Consider the following 18,934-nt stretch of genomic DNA (forward strand, 5'->3'; position numbering starts at 1 on the left):
TATATCCGTTATTTTCATGGCGAGCAGCTAACTTGATTGTGGAACTTACCGTGACAACAAAAATAAAAGAATACTGAAATAACAGTATTTATATAACTTTTTACATATTTAAGGACCCCCATTATATAGATCAAAATGATCCGAGAGAGCTTATTTCTTAAAAGATTCCGTCCCGATCATATTCTTTAGTTCCTTGAGAAAAATGTTTCTCACTTTGAAGCTTTAAGAGGTAAATTCATTTACTTCCGACAGAAGACATGTCTCGCATATTTAAAAGTGTTAAGAGAGGTCTGAGATTTTGATGACTTCCAGATGAAGTCAACAGAAAAGAGATTTTGACCATTCGCGATTATTAATATCTATAGAAACTCTTGTAGTAAAATGATAAAAGGAATAATCACTTAATGTATATTAACAAACAGCGGAAGAAATTGTCTCCCATCCAAACAACACTTTCCAAAAAAGACATTTCTAATAGAAATCTAAAGTATTTAGTACTGCCTGCGCTTATGTCCAGTATTCAAAAATAGTACTCCCTTACACATTACCTCCACTAAAAGCGCTACGTAAGCTTGTCTACGTCTTTCTGACGTCCTCAAACAGTTCGACGGTTAGTCATTTGTGGAGGAGAAACATTTCAGAATATTTTCGAAACCAAAACGATTTATTGCCTCTCAAACAGCTCAAACAGCAGAAGTAATGGCACCAATAATCATCATAAGCTCATTCATCGACGGCATTGATCTTTGCCGGTGAGGCACAGTTGCTCACTTTTTCAACTCTCACAATAAAAGTACGCTTCTAGCTAGCCGCCAAAATTGCGAGGCGAAAAGTGTCAACAGCACAAAAAAGTGCTTAGAGCACGAGAGACGACAGTTTTCGCTTTGAGCACTGTGAGTATGTACCGCTGTGTAGATCGTTTGATAGAGGACGTTTTCGAAATTTTGTTGGCGAAATTTCAAAAATACCGACAGAAAAAAAGTGGAAAATCTCAGCCAAAGCAATTCTAATGATGCTGAGTGTATTTGATTTGGAAATTGGAAATACTACTTGTGCGTTTTAATGCAAATGTACATTAGACGAATCTCTAAGCAGCAGCGAGCTGGTCATTCAGTTGCGAATCGAACGGTGTACGGTAAATGTAGAAATCGCAAACGCTTACAGTTTGAACGTTCTGTTCAGTGAGTGACAGTAATGGGAGTTGAATAAATATTTATTTGAAATTATAATTATACATGGATATCGTGTGTTATACTAGCGGTAATATATAGTGCGTGAAATGCAGTGCAGTTTGAGAAAATAATAGAGGTTATAAATGGAAAATATTTTATGAAAAAAAATCTAAAAAATAAAAAAATATAGTTGAATATAAAATAAAATAAAATAGTGATTTCTAAAAACTATTATATACTCTAATATGTTCTATAAAACTAAAGATTTTTAAAATCTATAAAACAAAAAAAATTCTAAATATAATATAAAGCAGTGAAAAAAAATTTATTATGTGAATGTGTTTGAAAATAAATTAAGTTTAATGAAGTAGAAAATAATCAATTCTATAAAATTAAAAACAAGAAACAAAAGCTGTAAGATTGCAACTAAAAAAATTCATAAATCGTTGGAAAATATGATTCTTTTAGTGGGGATGAGTAATGAAAATACAATTAGAAGGGCTTTTCAATGATAAAATTTGTATGGAGTATTGAAAACAATATTTTTTTTAGAAATATTTTTTTTTATTTTTTTTTAGAAATATTTTTTTTTTAGAAAAAAAAAAATAATTTTTTTAGAAAAATAATTAAAAAAAAAAGATAATTTTTTTGAGAAATAAATTTTAGTTTTTTTTTTCAGAAAAATATATATTTTTTTAGAAAAAAAAATGTTAAGAAATTTCTTTTAGAAAAAAATTTTATTATAGTTTTTTCAAAACAATAGAGAACTCCATTTTTTTTAACTTTATTTATATTATTTCGTTTAATATGTCTTTGAAATTTGTGTGGAGTATTGAAAAAAATATTTTTTTTTAGAAAATAAAATATAATATTTTTTTTAGAAAAATAATTAAAAAAAAGATAATTTTTTAGAGAAATAAAGAAAAAGAAATTAGAAAAAAAAATAGTTTTTTAGAAAAATAAAAAAAAAAATATTTTTTTTAGAAAAATAATTAAAAAAATAATTTTTAGAGAAATAAATTTTAGTTGTTTTTTAAGAAAAAAGATATTTTTTTTAGAAAACAAAATTTTAAGAAATTTTTTTTAGAAAAAAAAAATAATTTTTTAGAAAAATAAAAAAAAATATTTTTTTAGAAAAATAATTAAAAAAATAATTTTTAGAAAAATAAATTTTAGTTTTATTTAAGAAAAATAGATATATTTTTTAGAAAAAAAAAATTTTAAGAAATTTCTTTTAGAAAAAAAATTTTATTATATTTTTTCAAAACAATAGAGAAATCCATTTTTTTTTTTTAATTTTATTTATATTATTTCATTTAATATGTCTTAAATAATATTTTATTCGGAAAAATTGAAAAAATACTGAGATTGGTTTATCGAACTTTTCGTAAGATTCCATAAAATAAAATCTGTGTTGAAAACTGCCATGAAAAGCACAATTTGTTTCTACTCTTTAACCTTCATAATTTTCGGAGCATTTTTGAAATTAGAGCTGGATCTTAATTTAGCTGGAAATTTCGTCTAAGATTTATGCGATTTCTCTGAATGTTGAGACTTCGCTGCTCTTTTTCCAGCTTCCTCAGTATGGAACAAAATTATACCATGTAAACTATTGAACTGTCTTATATAAATCATTTGAAGATTATACGCGATCTTGAGAAGAGTATACATACTATAAAATTTGCCTCTAACGACTTGAGTACAACTGAACTGTTTTCTGTTCTCGGAAGAACGTTATAGAGTCATATTTCCGTATTTCTGAATTTAGAAGAAAGATCCTTTCGTTTTGGGTCATTCTCGAACTGTTTAATTTCTCATTATCTCGTATTATGTCTGAGTTCAGTTTTCTTCTAACGATCTTCTACAAGCGAATTTCTTGGCCAGCTTATTTTCAAACCAAAATTTTACTTTATTCTGTTTAAGATGATGAAGAGGTGAGGGGAGTGATTTTTAAAGCAAGGAAGTTCGCTCGATACGCTGTAATGAGTTTACATAATCCCTAGGACTACTTCACTTGTATAGGTAATGGACAATGATCTTGTTCTTCTATAGAGAAATTAAAAATATCTAATACTCATGAAATGAAAATATAAATCAAATTCTCCACTGTTGTAAATATGAATTTCTATTTTCAAAGCATTCTCCAACTAATCTGCATTCAAGGATATTGTGTGCGCATTCAAATTCCAGCGCTTCACAAAAATTATTTGCGGTGGTTGAGGCTTCCAACTATTTATTAATAGCCAACACAATTGGCTGGGCTGGATTGCTTAAAATTATAATTTTCGGACCACAAAGACGACGACAGCTGCGTCGTCAAAGTGGAACCATTAACGTGTAGAAAATAATCACAAATATACAAAAACAAATACCTTTGCTTACATACACATATGAATGTATACCTACACATGCCTGCATATATTGTGAAGAGGCAAAATAAAAAAAAAAAATCGAAGAAATTGTTGAAAATATATTTCAGCGAAACGGAATTTTAAATTTGGAAATCCAAACGGAGAAACGGAGAAAGTGTTGTTTGTGTCAGCGCTGCGCTGGCCGCTTAGTGAAAAGTGGAGAAAATTTTGCGGAGAACCAGAAATGAAAGGCACACGGTACAAAAACAATACTTGTTTGTGAAATAAACACAGAAAATGATTTTTGTCACATAAAATGAGTAAAGCGCAGAAAAATTATGTGCTTTTCACAAAGTGAAAATGTGAAAATATTTGAATAAAGTGGCTATTTTTAGTGTGTGTGCGAAGAAACGCAGCGCAACGGCCAACGGCTGAGCTGGAGAAAAGTGCTTTCTTATTTTGAACGTATGACAAACAAACAGGCAAAAAGGCGATAGTGAACGGTAAATGTTGTGCGAAGATACAAAAAAGTAATCTAAAATTATTTTAAAGTGTTGAATTAAAGAGAAAATGTGAAAAAAATTGTTGTTAAAAAAGTTTAAAAAAAAAAATTAAAAAAATTAAAAAAGTAAAAAAAAATATAAATAAAATAAATTAAAAAAAAAATTATAAAAATTAAAAAAAAATATTCACTATTTATACAGTTTTAAAAATAAATATCTAAGCTGTACGCATTGCAATTTTACATGCCACCAATCATTTAAACACCCACAACACACCGCACAGTCAGTCCACACTCCATCAGCATAAATCTAAAATCTCAAGTAAAAAGTGAAAAAATAGACAGCGCAAGCAAGTAAAAAAAAAATGCATTCGCTCGCTGGCAGTTGCAGTGGCCTGCCGAAACCTCAAAGTTAAATTTAAGTGACAATAATGCAATACATTTCAAATGCCACAACAACAACAACAATTAAATGCAACAGCATCAACAACAATAATTCGTATTGGTTTGCAGCGACGCAGCTGAGAAACGCTTGCCAACACAATCAGCACCAGCAACAGCAACGGCACTAGTCACAGCAACAGCAACGGCAATAACAACAAAAAAACCCATAGCCAAATCGACGCTGACAACGACATACTACTAAAACGCGAACGATCCACTCGTAATCCGAAATACCCTAAATTCAAATATTGGAATGAAGAAAATTCCTTAAATTAGTTTTTCACGAAATGCGCGCGTAAATAGACAACAACAAGAACAATACACGTTTTTTTCTAGTTTTTTTTAACCCACACATGCATGAACAAGTAAATGTAGCAATACTTTGGTGAAAGCATGTAAATCTACACCCAGTGGGTAAATTGAAGTGAGGAATAGTTAAAAATAGTTATAGACAATTGGATCCTTAAAATATGGATTTTCATGGCAGAAATGCTCGTGGTGGTTCACCAAGGTCTGGAGGGATTTTTAATATTTCATACTGCACCACGGATTTAACTCAGGTCATGTGTAATCGAGGAGAGTCTCCAAAACAGCACTGTTAAATAAGAAATTTACTTTTTACTATATTAATGGAACTGAGTAGTTAAAATGTAATAAGAAAGAATTTGGAACGAACTCTGGTTATGCTTGGTAGAAGAGAGTGTCTCGAATACAGTTATCTGTAAAATTTTCCATTACCGGAATCGACGTGGATTAATATTCGTCCAGGAACTGATCAAAAAAAGCATTTCTCGAGACTAGGGATTCAACTCAGGTCCTGCGTAGTAGAGGAGAATCTCCAAGACAGCTGTTAAATAAGAAGTTTTCTTTTTGGTATATGTCTATTAATAGAGCTGAGTAGTTAAACTGCAATAAGAAAAGATTTTTAATGAACCCGGCTTTGTTCAGTGTAAGAGTGGGTCTCCTAGACAGTTATCTGTACATTTTCACTTTACGGAAAATGACGCGGATTAATATTGTCTAAGAACGGATCAAAAAAACATGCCGCGAGTCCACTGGAACTATATTTAGAAGCTAAGAACTCAGCGTGCGGTTTTAATACAGAAATAGGTTCATTCGAAGGGCTCTGTTTTTTACATATTGCGAGAGACTTCCAATGGTTACTTATTAAAAAAATTTAAATGAAAAATTATTGGGAAATCTATCGAGGAATCTGCTTTCCTTGCTTTCGAAATCACCCCAGACTCTATTCGTGGTAATAAACTACAATATTTTTACATGAGAATAAGCCCATTAAGACGTTCCTTGTAAAATATCGATATAAGATAACTAAGCTCAAATCTAGTACGATAATGAGAAATTAATTAGTTCGAGGATGGCCCAAATCCAAAGGATCTTTTTTCTAATTCAGCAATACAAAAATATGACTGAATAACAATCTTCCTAGAAGAAAACACAGTTCAGATGTTCTGAAGATGAAGAGACATGAGGAATTGATCAATTCGAGAGTGATGCAGATCTGAGTGATCTTTCATTTAGCCCAGTATTAGTGAGAATTGATTGCAGATTACTGTCTGATCGAAAGGATCTTCTTCTAATTCAGTAATACAGAAATTTTGCTTTATAATGAGCTTCCTTAAAGAGAACACAGTTCAAAAGTTCCGAAAACAAAGAGACGTGAGGAATTGATCAATTCGAGTGTGATTTATATCTGAGTGATCTTTCTTTGATGAGTGATCTTTCACTCTTGCCAACAGGTGCTACTATGGACTGAGTAGGCAATTGAAAAGTAAAGTCCTCTCTCGACGAACAAAAACTAAACTCTACAAGTCCCTCATCATTCCCGTCCTACTTTATGGTGCAGAAGCGTGGACGGTGTCAACATCCGATGAGACGGCACTTGGAGTTTTCGAGAGAAAGGTTTTGCGGAAGATTTACGGTCCCTTAAACATTGGCAACGGCGAATACCGCAGAAGATGGAATGATGAGCTGTATGTGTTGTTCGACGACATAGACATAGTCCAGCGAATAAAAAGACAGCGGCTACGCTGGCTGGGTCATGTTGTTCGAATGGATGAAAGTGCCCCAGCTCTGAAAGTTTTCTATGCAGTACCCGCTGGTGGAAGCCGAGGAAGAGGGAGACCTCCACTCCGGTGGAAGGACCAGGTGGAGAAGGACCTGTCTTCACTTGGTATTACCAATTGGCGCCAAACCGCCAAAAGGAGAGATGCGTGGCGCACTGTTGTGGACTCGGCTATAACCGCGTAAGCGGTTTCTACGCCAGTTAAGAAGAAGAAGATCTTTCTTTTAACTCAGTCTCAGTGAGAATTGATTACAGAATACTAATCAGTTTTTAAAACTAGGTTAACGAACATAAAATTAAAGAAAAGCTTTTACTTTTGAAGGGAATTTCAAACCTACTTCTCATAAAAACCGTTCAGTGTTTCGGTTCAGTTCTTGAAACCTGGAGAAAAGGCTCAGCCAAACTTATAGCAAAAATGGTCAGCACTCATTATTTAACCCGAAGACATCACTTACTAGCAATGCCGTTCCTCTCCAATGCCCTACTGGGTATAACCCAAGTGCCATTTGTTGATCTTGCGCGCTTTTTGTTTTCCTTGATTTGTTGCCTTTGTTGTCACACATGCTGTAACGTTAGTTGGTCATTTTTTGTGTGATTGCTGTTGATATTGCTTCCAAGTGGCTACATTTTGGCGAAATATCAGCGGGGACTGTGGCAGTGCTCCGGCGGCGCATTTCCACCGCCACCTTCCCAGCCATACGTCCCGCACTGAGGTGACGGACTGATTTCGCAATGCCGACGAACGGTTGTTTGTACCTACTTATTTTTTTGATTATACGATACAAATGTGATTTTTCAACTTGTCACCTACTTGTAGACATATGTACATCCATAAGTATGTATGTGGATATATGTTACACGGGCAAAGGCACACAAGTGAGGTAGCCGGAGGGTACATAACTATTCCAACAACAATACAAATTAAATACAATACAACTTTAGGTTTTCTGTAATGATGATGCGACATGGCAACTCAGGTTGCAGGGGTTGCTAGCGGGGTGTCGCCTGAAGGTTGAAAAAAATTGCAAATTTAATTTTACCGGTAAAAATAGCCCTCGGACAAAAACAAATCGACTGACGAGCAGCTGAAAGTGGCGAAATTCGAAAACATGCAATTCGTCTAATGGCTGCCAGGCAATTTAACAAAACAATCACAAGCGGTCCACTAAATTTTACCTTGTATTTGCTATTGTTATTGCTACTCGCTTGTAGCGCTACCCATAGTGCAGTTAGTTAGTTAGTAAGTGTGGACAAAGGCACTGATCTTCGGTTTCTCATTACGTTCAGTTCAAAGCTGCCAAAAAGGTGGAGAACAAGGCGAATCTATAAAATGCTATAAACGCAACGCCCGGCTGCCCAAGCTGTCAGGTAGTCAGGTGGCCGGTCGATTCACGAATGCCACAAATGCCACGAAAGCGTGACACAATTGAAAAATTGGAAGACGATTATATTTTGGTAGCTGTCTGTCGCTGTTTTCTGATTCTTCTTCTACTTGAATTAAATGCCTTTTTCTACAAATGATCTATCATTCCTTGCATTGACAACAAAAGCAAGCAACAACAAATTTACTAAAATATATATTTATGTATGTGGATATGTATGCTGCAATTGCACAAGTTTAAAGCAAATCTCAAATAAATTTCATTTAATTGTCAGCGTTGAAATGCTGGCCAGTCGTTGGTATGTCTGTTGCTGGCTAGTTTTCGCCTGGTTGGCAGACGCCTGCTAAATTGTGCAGCGTAAAGGGATTTATTTGCCAGGCATCCCAGCGCAGTAGCTAATCAACAAGCTAGCTGTGTAACCTTTTATTTATTTCGGTCCATTTCGTACTCGTTCTTCGTACAATAAAATGCGACGTTCGAGAATTTTGCAGAATTTGTTGTAAATTAATGTTATTTCCTCAAATGTAAACATTCTTGTTGCTAATGTTCACTTAGTTGCTTTTATTTGTGGCATACGGCTAGACCTTCCCTGCTCAATCGAGGTTTGAGAAGTCCTCCGTCGTGACAATTTCTATTAAAAACACTTTTTATGCGAACCCATGCAACAGGAATGACTCGAATGTCCTAAAAAGAATTATCAAATCCTGATGGTTTCTCAATTTCCACCAAACTCATCTAATGCTGGATTGGTGTTAGTAAAGACTTGACTGGAGCAATTACCTTCGATTAGTCTTTGTCTGGCAGTATTTTCAATAGAGCCTACTCTTACTATGAGAATAGTGCATAACAGGCTTGCGACGTTCATGAGATGATCGTATAGAAACTAAGGTAGTTGGTTGGAAAAGAAAGGTCTTCTATCCTCAAAGACTCTGGAATACTAGGTTGCCATTCTTTTTACTGCGAATCAATAATAACGGGCTTTTCTCTCTTTTTCTCGCAATTTGGCGCCATTTGAAAATACCAAGCGAAACTAAATCGCTCTCCACTTGATTTCCCAACGAAGTGGGGGTTCTCCTCTTCATCTGCTTACACTAGCGCGTACTGCATCAAACACTTTCAAAGCTGCAGTGCTTTCATCCATTCGGACAACATTACCTAGCCAGAGTATCCGCTGTCTTTTATTCACTCAGATATGTCTATGTCCATTGTTTCATCGTCTGCAGTATTCGTTGTTGACAATGTTCAGAGGACCATAAATATTCAGCAAAACCTTTTTTTCGAAACCATCGCTTGTTGACATCGTCCACGCTTCTACATCATAAAGCAGAACGAGAATTATAAGGGACTTGTAGAGTTTGGTTTTTGTTCGTCGGAGAGGATTTTACTTTTTAATTGCCTACTCAGTCCAAAGTAGCACCTTCGTGACGTAAGAGCCAAGACGCAAATGCGACTGGATGAATTATCATCGATCTGTCATTGCCTGTGGGTATTTTCAATAAAACCTTCTCATGCAATGAAAATATTGCTTAAGGCAATCAGTAGTCTGCTTTACAGGCTTCAAAAAATCGATTTTTTTGTTTTGTTTTAAATCTCTTCCAAAACTATATAAGAATATGTCTTTAAAATTCCAGAGGCCAATTCGACATATTTTCGAAGCTAGAGCAATTTTAGTGGCCGAGCGTCGAGCAGGTGCGAATGCTCAGGCAGACTTTAAAGCGCGTTTTCTCGAGTTTTCATTTTCTCAAGTGTTAGAAAACGGTGCCGGCGATAGCAAAACGAATATATGTATGTCCGATTGAAAAAAAAACAAAGTGATCTAGCTTCAGTATTAAATTATCTTCTATTTGAACTAAAAAAGTTGGACAAAAGTATTATTTCAACTACTTGTTTTGCAACTTAAAGTCAATTTTTTTTTCTTAAAAAAGTGATTTTTTTTTTCAAACTTCGAAAAAATTTGGAATTTTATAACTTCTTCGGTATTTTTTTAGTTCATAAAGAAAAGAAACTTATAAAAATTAAATAAAAATTTGGTTCGACTGTTTCAGATGCATCGCACGACCTCCATCACCGGCACCGATTTACAAGTGCAGACTCCAAGCGCTCCAGAAAAATTCTTACAACTTGGAAAAATTTCAATATTTTTTCATAATAAATATTGTTTTTTAAGCTTTAAATATAGTACACTATCGTCTTAAAATTCCGTTTACCGCAATCATTTCCTTCCCTTTCCAAAAAAATTGCTAAAAAACGCTTTTTTTTCGGCTTCTAAAGCAGACTACTGCCTTAACAGTCAAAATGCAGTGGTTCCTTAAACTCACAGGCATTTTATCTACTGTGACCTATTCCTCAAATAAGGGGATTTGGTTATTTAGACACTAAAGTAATATATTGCTTTTTAGAGTTTGGGTACCGCGAATGTATCAAGAAAAAGAAGGAGAAAATATTTATTTTATCAAAATTTTGATATTTTATAGATTCTATTTCTTTGTTATCAAAACAACACATAATATATTTTATTAGATTTCGAAAATCAAAAGGTAACATCAAATAATTTGAAAACCAAAAATAAAATAAATCAACGTCAACCGGAGCGTATGAGTAACATATTTGAGTGAATACCTAAACCACCTGCTCTCTGCAGCAGTAATGCCATCCTTATGCTCTACTCTCTCAGTTTTATTTAGTCCCTATCTTTTTCTCCTCAGTGCTAATGCTCTGCCGCTCTCTTTGATCTCACCGCTCACTTTTGCACATCATTCATCCGACCGACCGACGCTTTGCGATCCGTTTATTTTTGTTTACAATTCCGTTTGTTTTCGAAACAAGTGTCCCAAAATTAAAACAATAAAAATTGCCACAATCAAAATAAACACGAATAATGAGCGTACAACAAAGGCAACAACTATCAAAACAAATACAACAATTAAAATGCAATACAAAGTTTAGCGGAGAAATGAGTGTAATCTCTTTGTGTGTGTGAGTGTGTGTATTTTTTATTGAAATTTTTGTTTTGCTTTCGGCGCACACACATACGAACGAGTACATTAGCGCTAAGTTAAGCCGCAAGACAAATCACGCTGACAGCGATGAGCCATCGGTGGCGTATTGAAGTGACACACGTACAAAAACGCAGAAAGCGTTGCAGCTGGTCAACGCCAGAATGGAGGACGGACGGACGGTCATTTAGACCTTTTTGGATGAAGACGAAATGCTGACGAAGCAGACAGGCGGTACGACGATCACGACTGTGACGATGTTGTTGCCGAGGTGTTGCCGAGGTGTTGCCGCTGTGTTGGCGATTGTGTTGTGCTGGCGATAATTACGTTGAGCTGCAGCAAACACATACACACAATTACCGTTATGTTGCTGCGTGCGTGCTGTGTGCTGAGTGTGCCAAATGTGAGCGCGTAGCGGCTGTAGTGTGTTGCCTGGTATTTTATGCGCTCATAAAAATGGAAAAGCAAAATATTTTTGGGCAAATGAAATGTGAAAGAAAAACATTAAACACAGACACATGCATACATACATACATACATACACAATGTACATAAATACAAATAGCAAAAGGTGTGAAATGATTAATTTTACAAAACGCTTTTGTTTACAATTTTAGCAATAAAATAACAATTCTCGGGTGCTTAACGTGAATTGAGGAGGAAGTGTGTGAAATTAAATTAAATTTGAAATTAACTAAAGCAATAATTTTTATAAATTTACTATTAAATAAGTAATTAAATACTAGCGGTTATAATTTCGAAAAAAAAAATCTACTTTTGAGTGCAGAATTAACTGATATTTATGTGCCTTTAAACGGAATACTCGTGTGCACTTCATTTGGATTATGGAAAATGTTACTGCGACCGCAACAGCAGCTAACATACGTCAGCAACAACAACAATTACAACAGCATCAACAGTTGCAGCAACATCATCAAGAACAACAGCAACAGCATGAACATCAACAGCAATTTTGTTTGCGTTGGCACAATCATCAGGTAAAGACAATATTAAATTTATATATCAAAAAAAAAAATTCCTATAAAATACCGTTAGCTAAAGATTTGCCCCGATTTTGGTCATCAAATTCATATAGCAATTACCAAAAACCGAAATTTAGGTAGATCACTAATAAAAAATTTAAAAGTAAGTAAGGAAGATCTTAGTTGGGGTGCTTTGAAAAAAAAAAAAATATTGTACGAGGTGTGTTCAAAAAATAGCGGGAATTTTCCCTTTTGGTAAATAATTTTTATTCACTCGTCTACATTAATGTCGCCGTCTTCAAAATAGTATCCATTCGATATTATGCACTTATGTAAGCGCTTCTTCCTATCGTTGGGGTGCTTTGAAAAAAAAAATATATATTGTACGAGGTGTGTTCAAAAAATAACGGGAATTTTCGTTTTTGCAAAATAATTTTTATTCACTCGTCTACATTAATGTCGCCGTCTTCAAAATAGTATTCATTCGATATTATGCACTTATGTAAGCGCTTCTTCCTATCGCCGAATAAATTCTCAAACTCGATTTTTGGAATAGCCTTTGGCTCTTTCTGCGATTTCTCGTATGCTTGTAAAACGACGATCATTTAAGCTTCTCTTTATTTTCGGAAATAGGAAAAAGTCACACGTAGCCATGTCTGACGAATGTGGATCGGCTCGGACATCGTTGCAATATTGTTGTTGGTCAAGAATTCATAAACAAGTAACGAAGTGTGAGCTTTAATCGCCAAGCTCATAAAAAAATATAACCTTAGCGGCTTCGACAGATAAAGCAAGCCATGATTATTGGACTTTCCAAACCCGCAATTTTAATTCTAAATTCACGTTATTTTTTGAACACAAGTTTTTATCAACATAATAAAAAAATTGGGACAATAGATTCTCCAATCCGGTAAAATCCGTTATTTTTTTAACACAACCTAAGTTTAAGGCAATGGATTCTGAATCATATCTTCTCATTTAAATTTTAAAGGATGGACCTATCTATTTTTAGTATAGTATAGTCAATTATGTTCAAGAATATCTTCAAAATCAACTTCATTATGTTTTTATTTAGGTCAAAGTAAAAGTCACGGCTTAGGGTCAGTACATGTACTAGGTTGAGATTTAATCGGGGAAGTCAAGAAAAGAGCAAATACCTGGTGAAACATATTTTCTTTCAATACTTGAACTTGTAAAGTGTAAAGAATAAAACTCAACTGAAAAGACCATTCTAAAATCTCCACACATCTCTTTCCTATACCAAAGAATTTCGAATAAAAAAACAAAAAACACAAATGTTACTCCCATTCCTAGAAAGAGTCCAGATCCAAAAATAAAACTTCTAAAATTATCGCAAAATCCGTTCTCGCAGAAAAGAAAAAGTACAGCAAATGTGACTCGCACGCGCCCTGCTGTCAATAAAACATTCCTTGCACTTTTCCGCTTCACAAAATTGCACACATTTCAGTCAAACACATTTGGGATCCGGAAGAGATATGGACAACGGCAACTGACAGCCAGCCGAGCAGACGAGCGAGCAAGTGAATGCGAAATAAAACAAATTACACACATTAATTACAACAACAACATGCATGCAACTCAATGCAAATGACAACAAAACAAACGAAATGTCAAAAGTGGAACTAACGGCTCATTGAAATAAGCCGCGCCATTGCTAATGCCAACTGAAATGTATAAATGCACCTCTGTGTGTGTGTGTGTGTCGGATAAAGGCAAGGAAGAAATTCTTTGGATTTTGGCAATTGCATGAAACATGCAATTATTTGGAAAAAATGTTTTTTTTTCTGTATTAATGTAGAAATTTATATGGATGTTTGCATTCAGATTCAAACTTCAAAAGGTTTATTTTTATTTCAAAGTAAAATTGCCACCAATGATTCAATTTTTCTGCTATGGTCCTACGAGGCTGAAAAGTGGCGTGTGACCACTTAAATTTAGGCAAGCCAGTCAGCAAATCGCATAAATATGTATATATATAGGGCTGTAGGTATATCTTATAAAAAATCATACTGCAGGAATTTTTCGCTGGTGCATTCAGAGTTTAGAAGTTGCTGATAGAGTAGTGGCTGCTACCATAATTCATATTTTTTTTTATAATGGATGGAATTCGACCTCTTGACTCACCTTGGTCTCATACTGTCCCAATACTTATATATCTCCATCCTTCTTTACAGACTAGTCTACTGAGCACACTACCAGTGTTGTTAGATCAATCCCACCTCACCGATGTCACCATCTCAGCAGAGGGACGTACATTGCGTGCGCATAGAGTTGTGCTCAGCGCATGCAGGTAAAAAAACTTCCAGTTAGCAATAATTCCAATATTTATACCACATTTCCACAGCACTTTCTTTCTGGAGCTCTTTCGCACACTGGACACCAACAGCCATCCAATTATTATCATACCAGGCGCTTCGTTTGCCGCCATTGTGGCGCTGCTCACCTTCATGTACTCCGGTGAGGTGAATGTGTATGAAGAGCAGATACCGATGTTACTCAATCTGGCAGAGACTTTAGGCATTAAAGGTCTCGCAGATGTGCAGAATAATGTGAGTGTCCGCTACGGCCTTTTAAGAAAAATATTTCATTAATTCCAAATGTTTTATGAAGTTACAGAAAGCGAATAGACGCGCTGCAACAGCACCTCCGGCGCCACCGCCGCCTGCGCATGATTTCTTCGATGCACTGCGTAAAGAAGAGTCCGACACACCGCCTACACCATCCTCACCACCATCAGCGCCCACCACTTCCATGGCACCACCGACGCTGCCACCACCTTTAGCCGTCACCGTACCACCACCGAATGCACAGTTACCGTTACTCTCTGCCGCCACAGTACCGAACGCATTCAATACAACACTACTTGGCAGTAAGCTGCCCACACCGCTTGAGAGCTTGTTTCTCAAGTCCTTGCAATTTTATCCGAATTTGCTGCCGCAGCCACTTAATTTCTCACAAACAGCGCTAAATAAGACCAACGAATTGTTGGCTAAATACCAACAGCAATGCAACAGTTTGTATCAGGATGCGCTGAGCTTGTCCGCCAAGGAGATTTCTCCACCTTTCGCCACGGAAGACTATACACCAACTGGCAGAACAGAGTTTACTGCAGCGAACGATGAGGGTGGCCTTGCTTATGGCGCTGCTAAACGTTTCTGTTTGGCTGAAAAACAGCGTACATTAACGCTGTCAACGGCGTCGCATCTACACTATCAGCAGCAACAGCCACAAACACCGTCACCACACGCGCACATACCTCATACACTAACACATACACAAACCAACTTACAACAACAAAAAGACATTAAACGTATTGATAAGATTGTAGAGAATTTGCGAAAGACGCCAACAGTCGTCGAAAGTGGACTACAGGGTGCACAATATGCACAACAGTCCATGCATCAGCAGCGACAATCGCCACAGCAGCAGCACCAAAGCCTACATGGTCAACTGCAGGCGCCGTCGTTGAGCGTAAAGACATCCTTGGGCAGCAACTACACACCTACCTTGCATTCACCACATTTGAGTGACAATAAATCACCCTGGTCTTTGACGGCGCCATTGTCTTGCGGCACGACACCAGGTCAAATACAACAGCAGCACCACCAACAACACACACACGCGTTGTCATATTTGAGCGCGGAAGAACAGGTGGCCAAATTGCAGCAACAAATAGATCAGTTTGCTAGCTGTAGTCGCAGTGTTGCAGCGACTGCAACCACAGCCAGCGGCGCGAATTACAACGAGCCTAAAGCTAATGCGCAGTCAGATACGAACTTGTTGGCTACTTTGTCAGAAAAGCTAACTACGGGCTCAGCGCATGCGGTGAACGCCACGAATACATCGAATACTAGTCCACAGCAGAAACCACCATCAAACTCGAAGTTGTATGCGACCTGCTACATATGCCACAAACAGCTCAGCAATCAATACAACTTGCGTGTGCACCTGGAGACGCATCAGAATTGTCGGTCAGTTGAAACTTTATTGTTTTTTATAAATTTATTTATAACACATTTTTCTCTGCCAACAGCTACTCTTGCAGCGTCTGTTCGCATGTGTCGCGTAGCAAGGATGCGTTGCGTAAGGTAAGCGTACATGTTCTGCTTTACATTTTTATATTTCAAATTTCAAATTCTTATTCTTTCTAATCAAGCATGTCTCCTACCGCCATCCCGGCGCACCTTCGCCCTGCGAATCGGAAGCGCGTCGCAAACGTGCCTCTAAAGCGACTAATGCCTCACCGCCGGTCATTACCGTTACCACACCAACAAGCGCTGGCAATTCAAGCAGCGGTAGCGCCACGCCCACCTCACCAGCTGCTGCAGTCAGCGCACCATTTCAGTTGAATCCACTCAATACGATTGCCACAACAGCGGCGACAACGGTGACCAACACAAGCGGCGCTGTTGGCAGCACGTCTGCCATGGACGCGGAGGCGCAAATGGTGGCGGCAGCACAATTGAGTTCTGCATACATGTTTTTACCAAATCAATTTCACATAGCGGCGGCAGCAGCTGCAGCTGCACAACAACAACAGCAGCAGCAACAACAATTGCAAAATGCCTTAGATGCTTCAAATACCGCAGCAGCTGTTGCAGCTTTGAGTTTCGCTGCAACTTCGGCGACAACTGCGCCGACCACTACAACTGCAGCGAATGGCGAAGATAGCGCTGCTGGCTTATTGATGGGCAATACGCATATAAAACGTGAACCCAGTCCAGGTATATGTAGTCCCGGTGCGCGGCAACAAATTAGCAGTAATAATAATAGTCTGGGCGGTGGTGGGCCAGATATGAGTCCAACAAATATGCCTTAATTCGAATGGTTGTAGTAACTATTTTAAACACACCAAACACATTATATTTAGTAGCACACACACGCACTTTCACTAGCTTATTTATATAACAATTTTAATTTCATCTGTATTTTATTATAATTATTATTGCTTATTTAGAGTAGTTAAAAAGCGGCTATTAGACATAAGTCCTTTAAAGACCTTTGAGTTCACAACAATCCCATCGTTAGCCCCGGCTGTGATAATTAGTGAAAACTGTTTTATTTATTTATTTTATGCAAGTTAATGTTATAAGCTTTATTTAATTTTTATTAGCAGCAATATTTATGTCTTTCCAACAATCAGTTAGCACCATTAAGTATTGTCACTGACAACCGAACAGCTGTCACTGTTTGTATATATATAAGTGTTTGCAATTTTCAAAATCAAATATTAGAAATTTATAGTATATATTATTTACTATTAGAATTTTATCAAGAACTTAAATTGTATAGGTTTGATAGCAACAAAAAATCAGAACTTACCAATATACCGCTCAATTTGCGTCAATCTGCTTTGCAGTCTGCTTGAAGATCGCTTTTGTCATTGTTTATTGACTCACTAACTTTAACGTTATTTCTGTATATATTTATATAGAACACTTCTAATTACCATAAGCCACCTTAAATGTGCTAAAAACACACTTGCTGCACACTTCCAATGCAGAAATTAACACTTTGGTCCAACTGCTTTGCCACTTCTAAATGGCCTTTGCATGCAGCAGCTGCATATTATGCACTTCAAACACCTTTCTTTCAGATGCCATTTCACGCCCTAAATATGTTAAGCACATACTTTGTACACTTTAAACAAAGAAATTAACAATTTACGCCCATCTGCATCGCCACTTCGCCTAGGCTTTTGCTGGCAGCGGCCACACATGCTTATCTAGGTTATTTCTTCATCATTTTCACACAAATCTTTATGCACATAACACAGAACACTTACATTTGCAAATACACACAGTGTATTAAATAAAAAAACACATTTTTGTACAATTTTAACAAAGAAATTAACAATTTGTCTAACTGAAGTGCACAAGTAACGCTTTTTGACAGCGAAAGGAAGCGGAAAACTGTATATTGTGAACAGTGCTGCCATACGGACAAGTGGTGATATTTAATACTACAGGGTTGTATTTTCCTTATCACAAAACTTTGAAATGTGGTGAATTTATTTTTTATTGAAAATATTTTATATTTGTTTTTGTTTTTTATTATATTAAAAAAAATGTAAATAACCTTTGCACATTATACAATTATTATTGGAGGCTTTTTCGAAAATAATATTTTTTTGACAAACAACCGAATGTTTGGTTAATAAAAAAAATATAATAATAATAAAATAGTTAAAATATTTGTATTTATAATATATTATTATTATTTTTTTTTATTACAATTATAAATAATATTAATATTATTTATTTAATATTTTTCTTTCATATATTTATTAAAATAATTTTGATTACTAACATTAATTGCTTAAAAATTATAATTTAATTGTTATTGCAAATGCAATTATTTCGAAAGACAATTAAGATAAACAATTATAAAATGTATGCAGCCATATTGTATAGGCTCCCAAATTTACTCTAAATTAGACTGTAAGTTAAAAAGGCACATTTTTATACAAAGAAAATGACTTTTATACACAAACAACATACACACACAAAAGACAAATAAATTTATTTAATGTTTTAAATTTTATATTTTAGGAATGTTTAATAAAGATATGAATTTTGAAAAAATGTGGCGATTTATTTTCGAAAGAATTAATAACGGAATAGTAATGGTATGGAAAGTTAATGGAATATTTACGTGAAACGTAGTTTTTTCTAGGGGTTAGGAGTAGTCAGGATTTTCAAATAATCAAATATTTTTTTTGCATTTTCGTTAAGTGTATCCTAAAAATATTGTCTGAAAATTTGAAGTTGATCCGATAATTACTTTTCGAGTTTCAAAAGGCTGGGGTGTAACATTAAATGCGTTTTTCTCAAAACTAATTTTTGAACTGGTGAAAACTGTAACTCGAAAACCGCTTAGTAGTTTTTAATGAAATTTATACAGCTTTTAGAACACATAATAATCCTGGGTCTGATCGAAGAACTCTTTTTACCGATTTTTTAAGACCAATTAACTGTTAATTTTTTTCCGAAAATCAAGA

At 35.5% G+C, this 18,934-nt stretch overlaps 1 protein-coding gene across 5 annotated transcripts; it reads left to right on the forward strand.

Annotated features, from left to right (window-relative positions):
- The first annotated feature begins 1,071 nt into the window (after positions 1-1,071).
- On the forward strand, positions 1,072-17,229 carry LOC105221279 (mucin-2). Of its 5 annotated transcripts, none has more exons than XM_029039975.2 (7): positions 1,072-1,181; positions 11,548-11,928; positions 14,109-14,224; positions 14,279-14,483; positions 14,545-15,905; positions 15,968-16,022; positions 16,091-17,229. In XM_029039975.2, the coding sequence occupies exons 2-7, from the start codon at positions 11,776-11,778 to the stop codon at positions 16,751-16,753; spliced, it is 2,553 nt and encodes an 850-aa protein (XP_028895808.2). In that variant the 5' UTR covers positions 1,072-1,181; positions 11,548-11,775; the 3' UTR covers positions 16,754-17,229. The 5 variants fall into 5 exon arrangements, with proteins under 5 accessions (XP_028895808.2, XP_028895737.2, XP_011196411.2 ...); XM_029039904.2 differs by having other exon boundaries at positions 1,121-1,260; XM_011198109.3 differs by having other exon boundaries at positions 1,160-1,308.
- Positions 17,230-18,934: the final 1,705 nt, after the last annotated feature.

Source organism: Zeugodacus cucurbitae, chromosome 4 (genome assembly GCF_028554725.1).
Source record: "Zeugodacus cucurbitae isolate PBARC_wt_2022May chromosome 4, idZeuCucr1.2, whole genome shotgun sequence".
In the NCBI taxonomy this organism is placed as follows: Eukaryota; Metazoa; Arthropoda; class Insecta; order Diptera; family Tephritidae; genus Zeugodacus; species Zeugodacus cucurbitae.

What these genes read in the sequence shown, in the direction of transcription:
- LOC105221279 (XM_029039975.2), top strand. Translation starts at nt 11,776, where the DNA reads ATGGAAAATGTTACTGCGACCGCAACAGCAGCTAACATACGTCAGCAA. An exon ending in GTTGTGCTCAGCGCATGCAG is followed by an intron (nt 14,225 to 14,278) that starts GTAAAAAAACTT and finishes ACATTTCCACAG; the next exon opens with CACTTTCTTTCTGGAGCTCT. An exon ending in GCAAGGATGCGTTGCGTAAG is followed by an intron (nt 16,023 to 16,090) that starts GTAAGCGTACAT and finishes TTTCTAATCAAG; the next exon opens with CATGTCTCCTACCGCCATCC.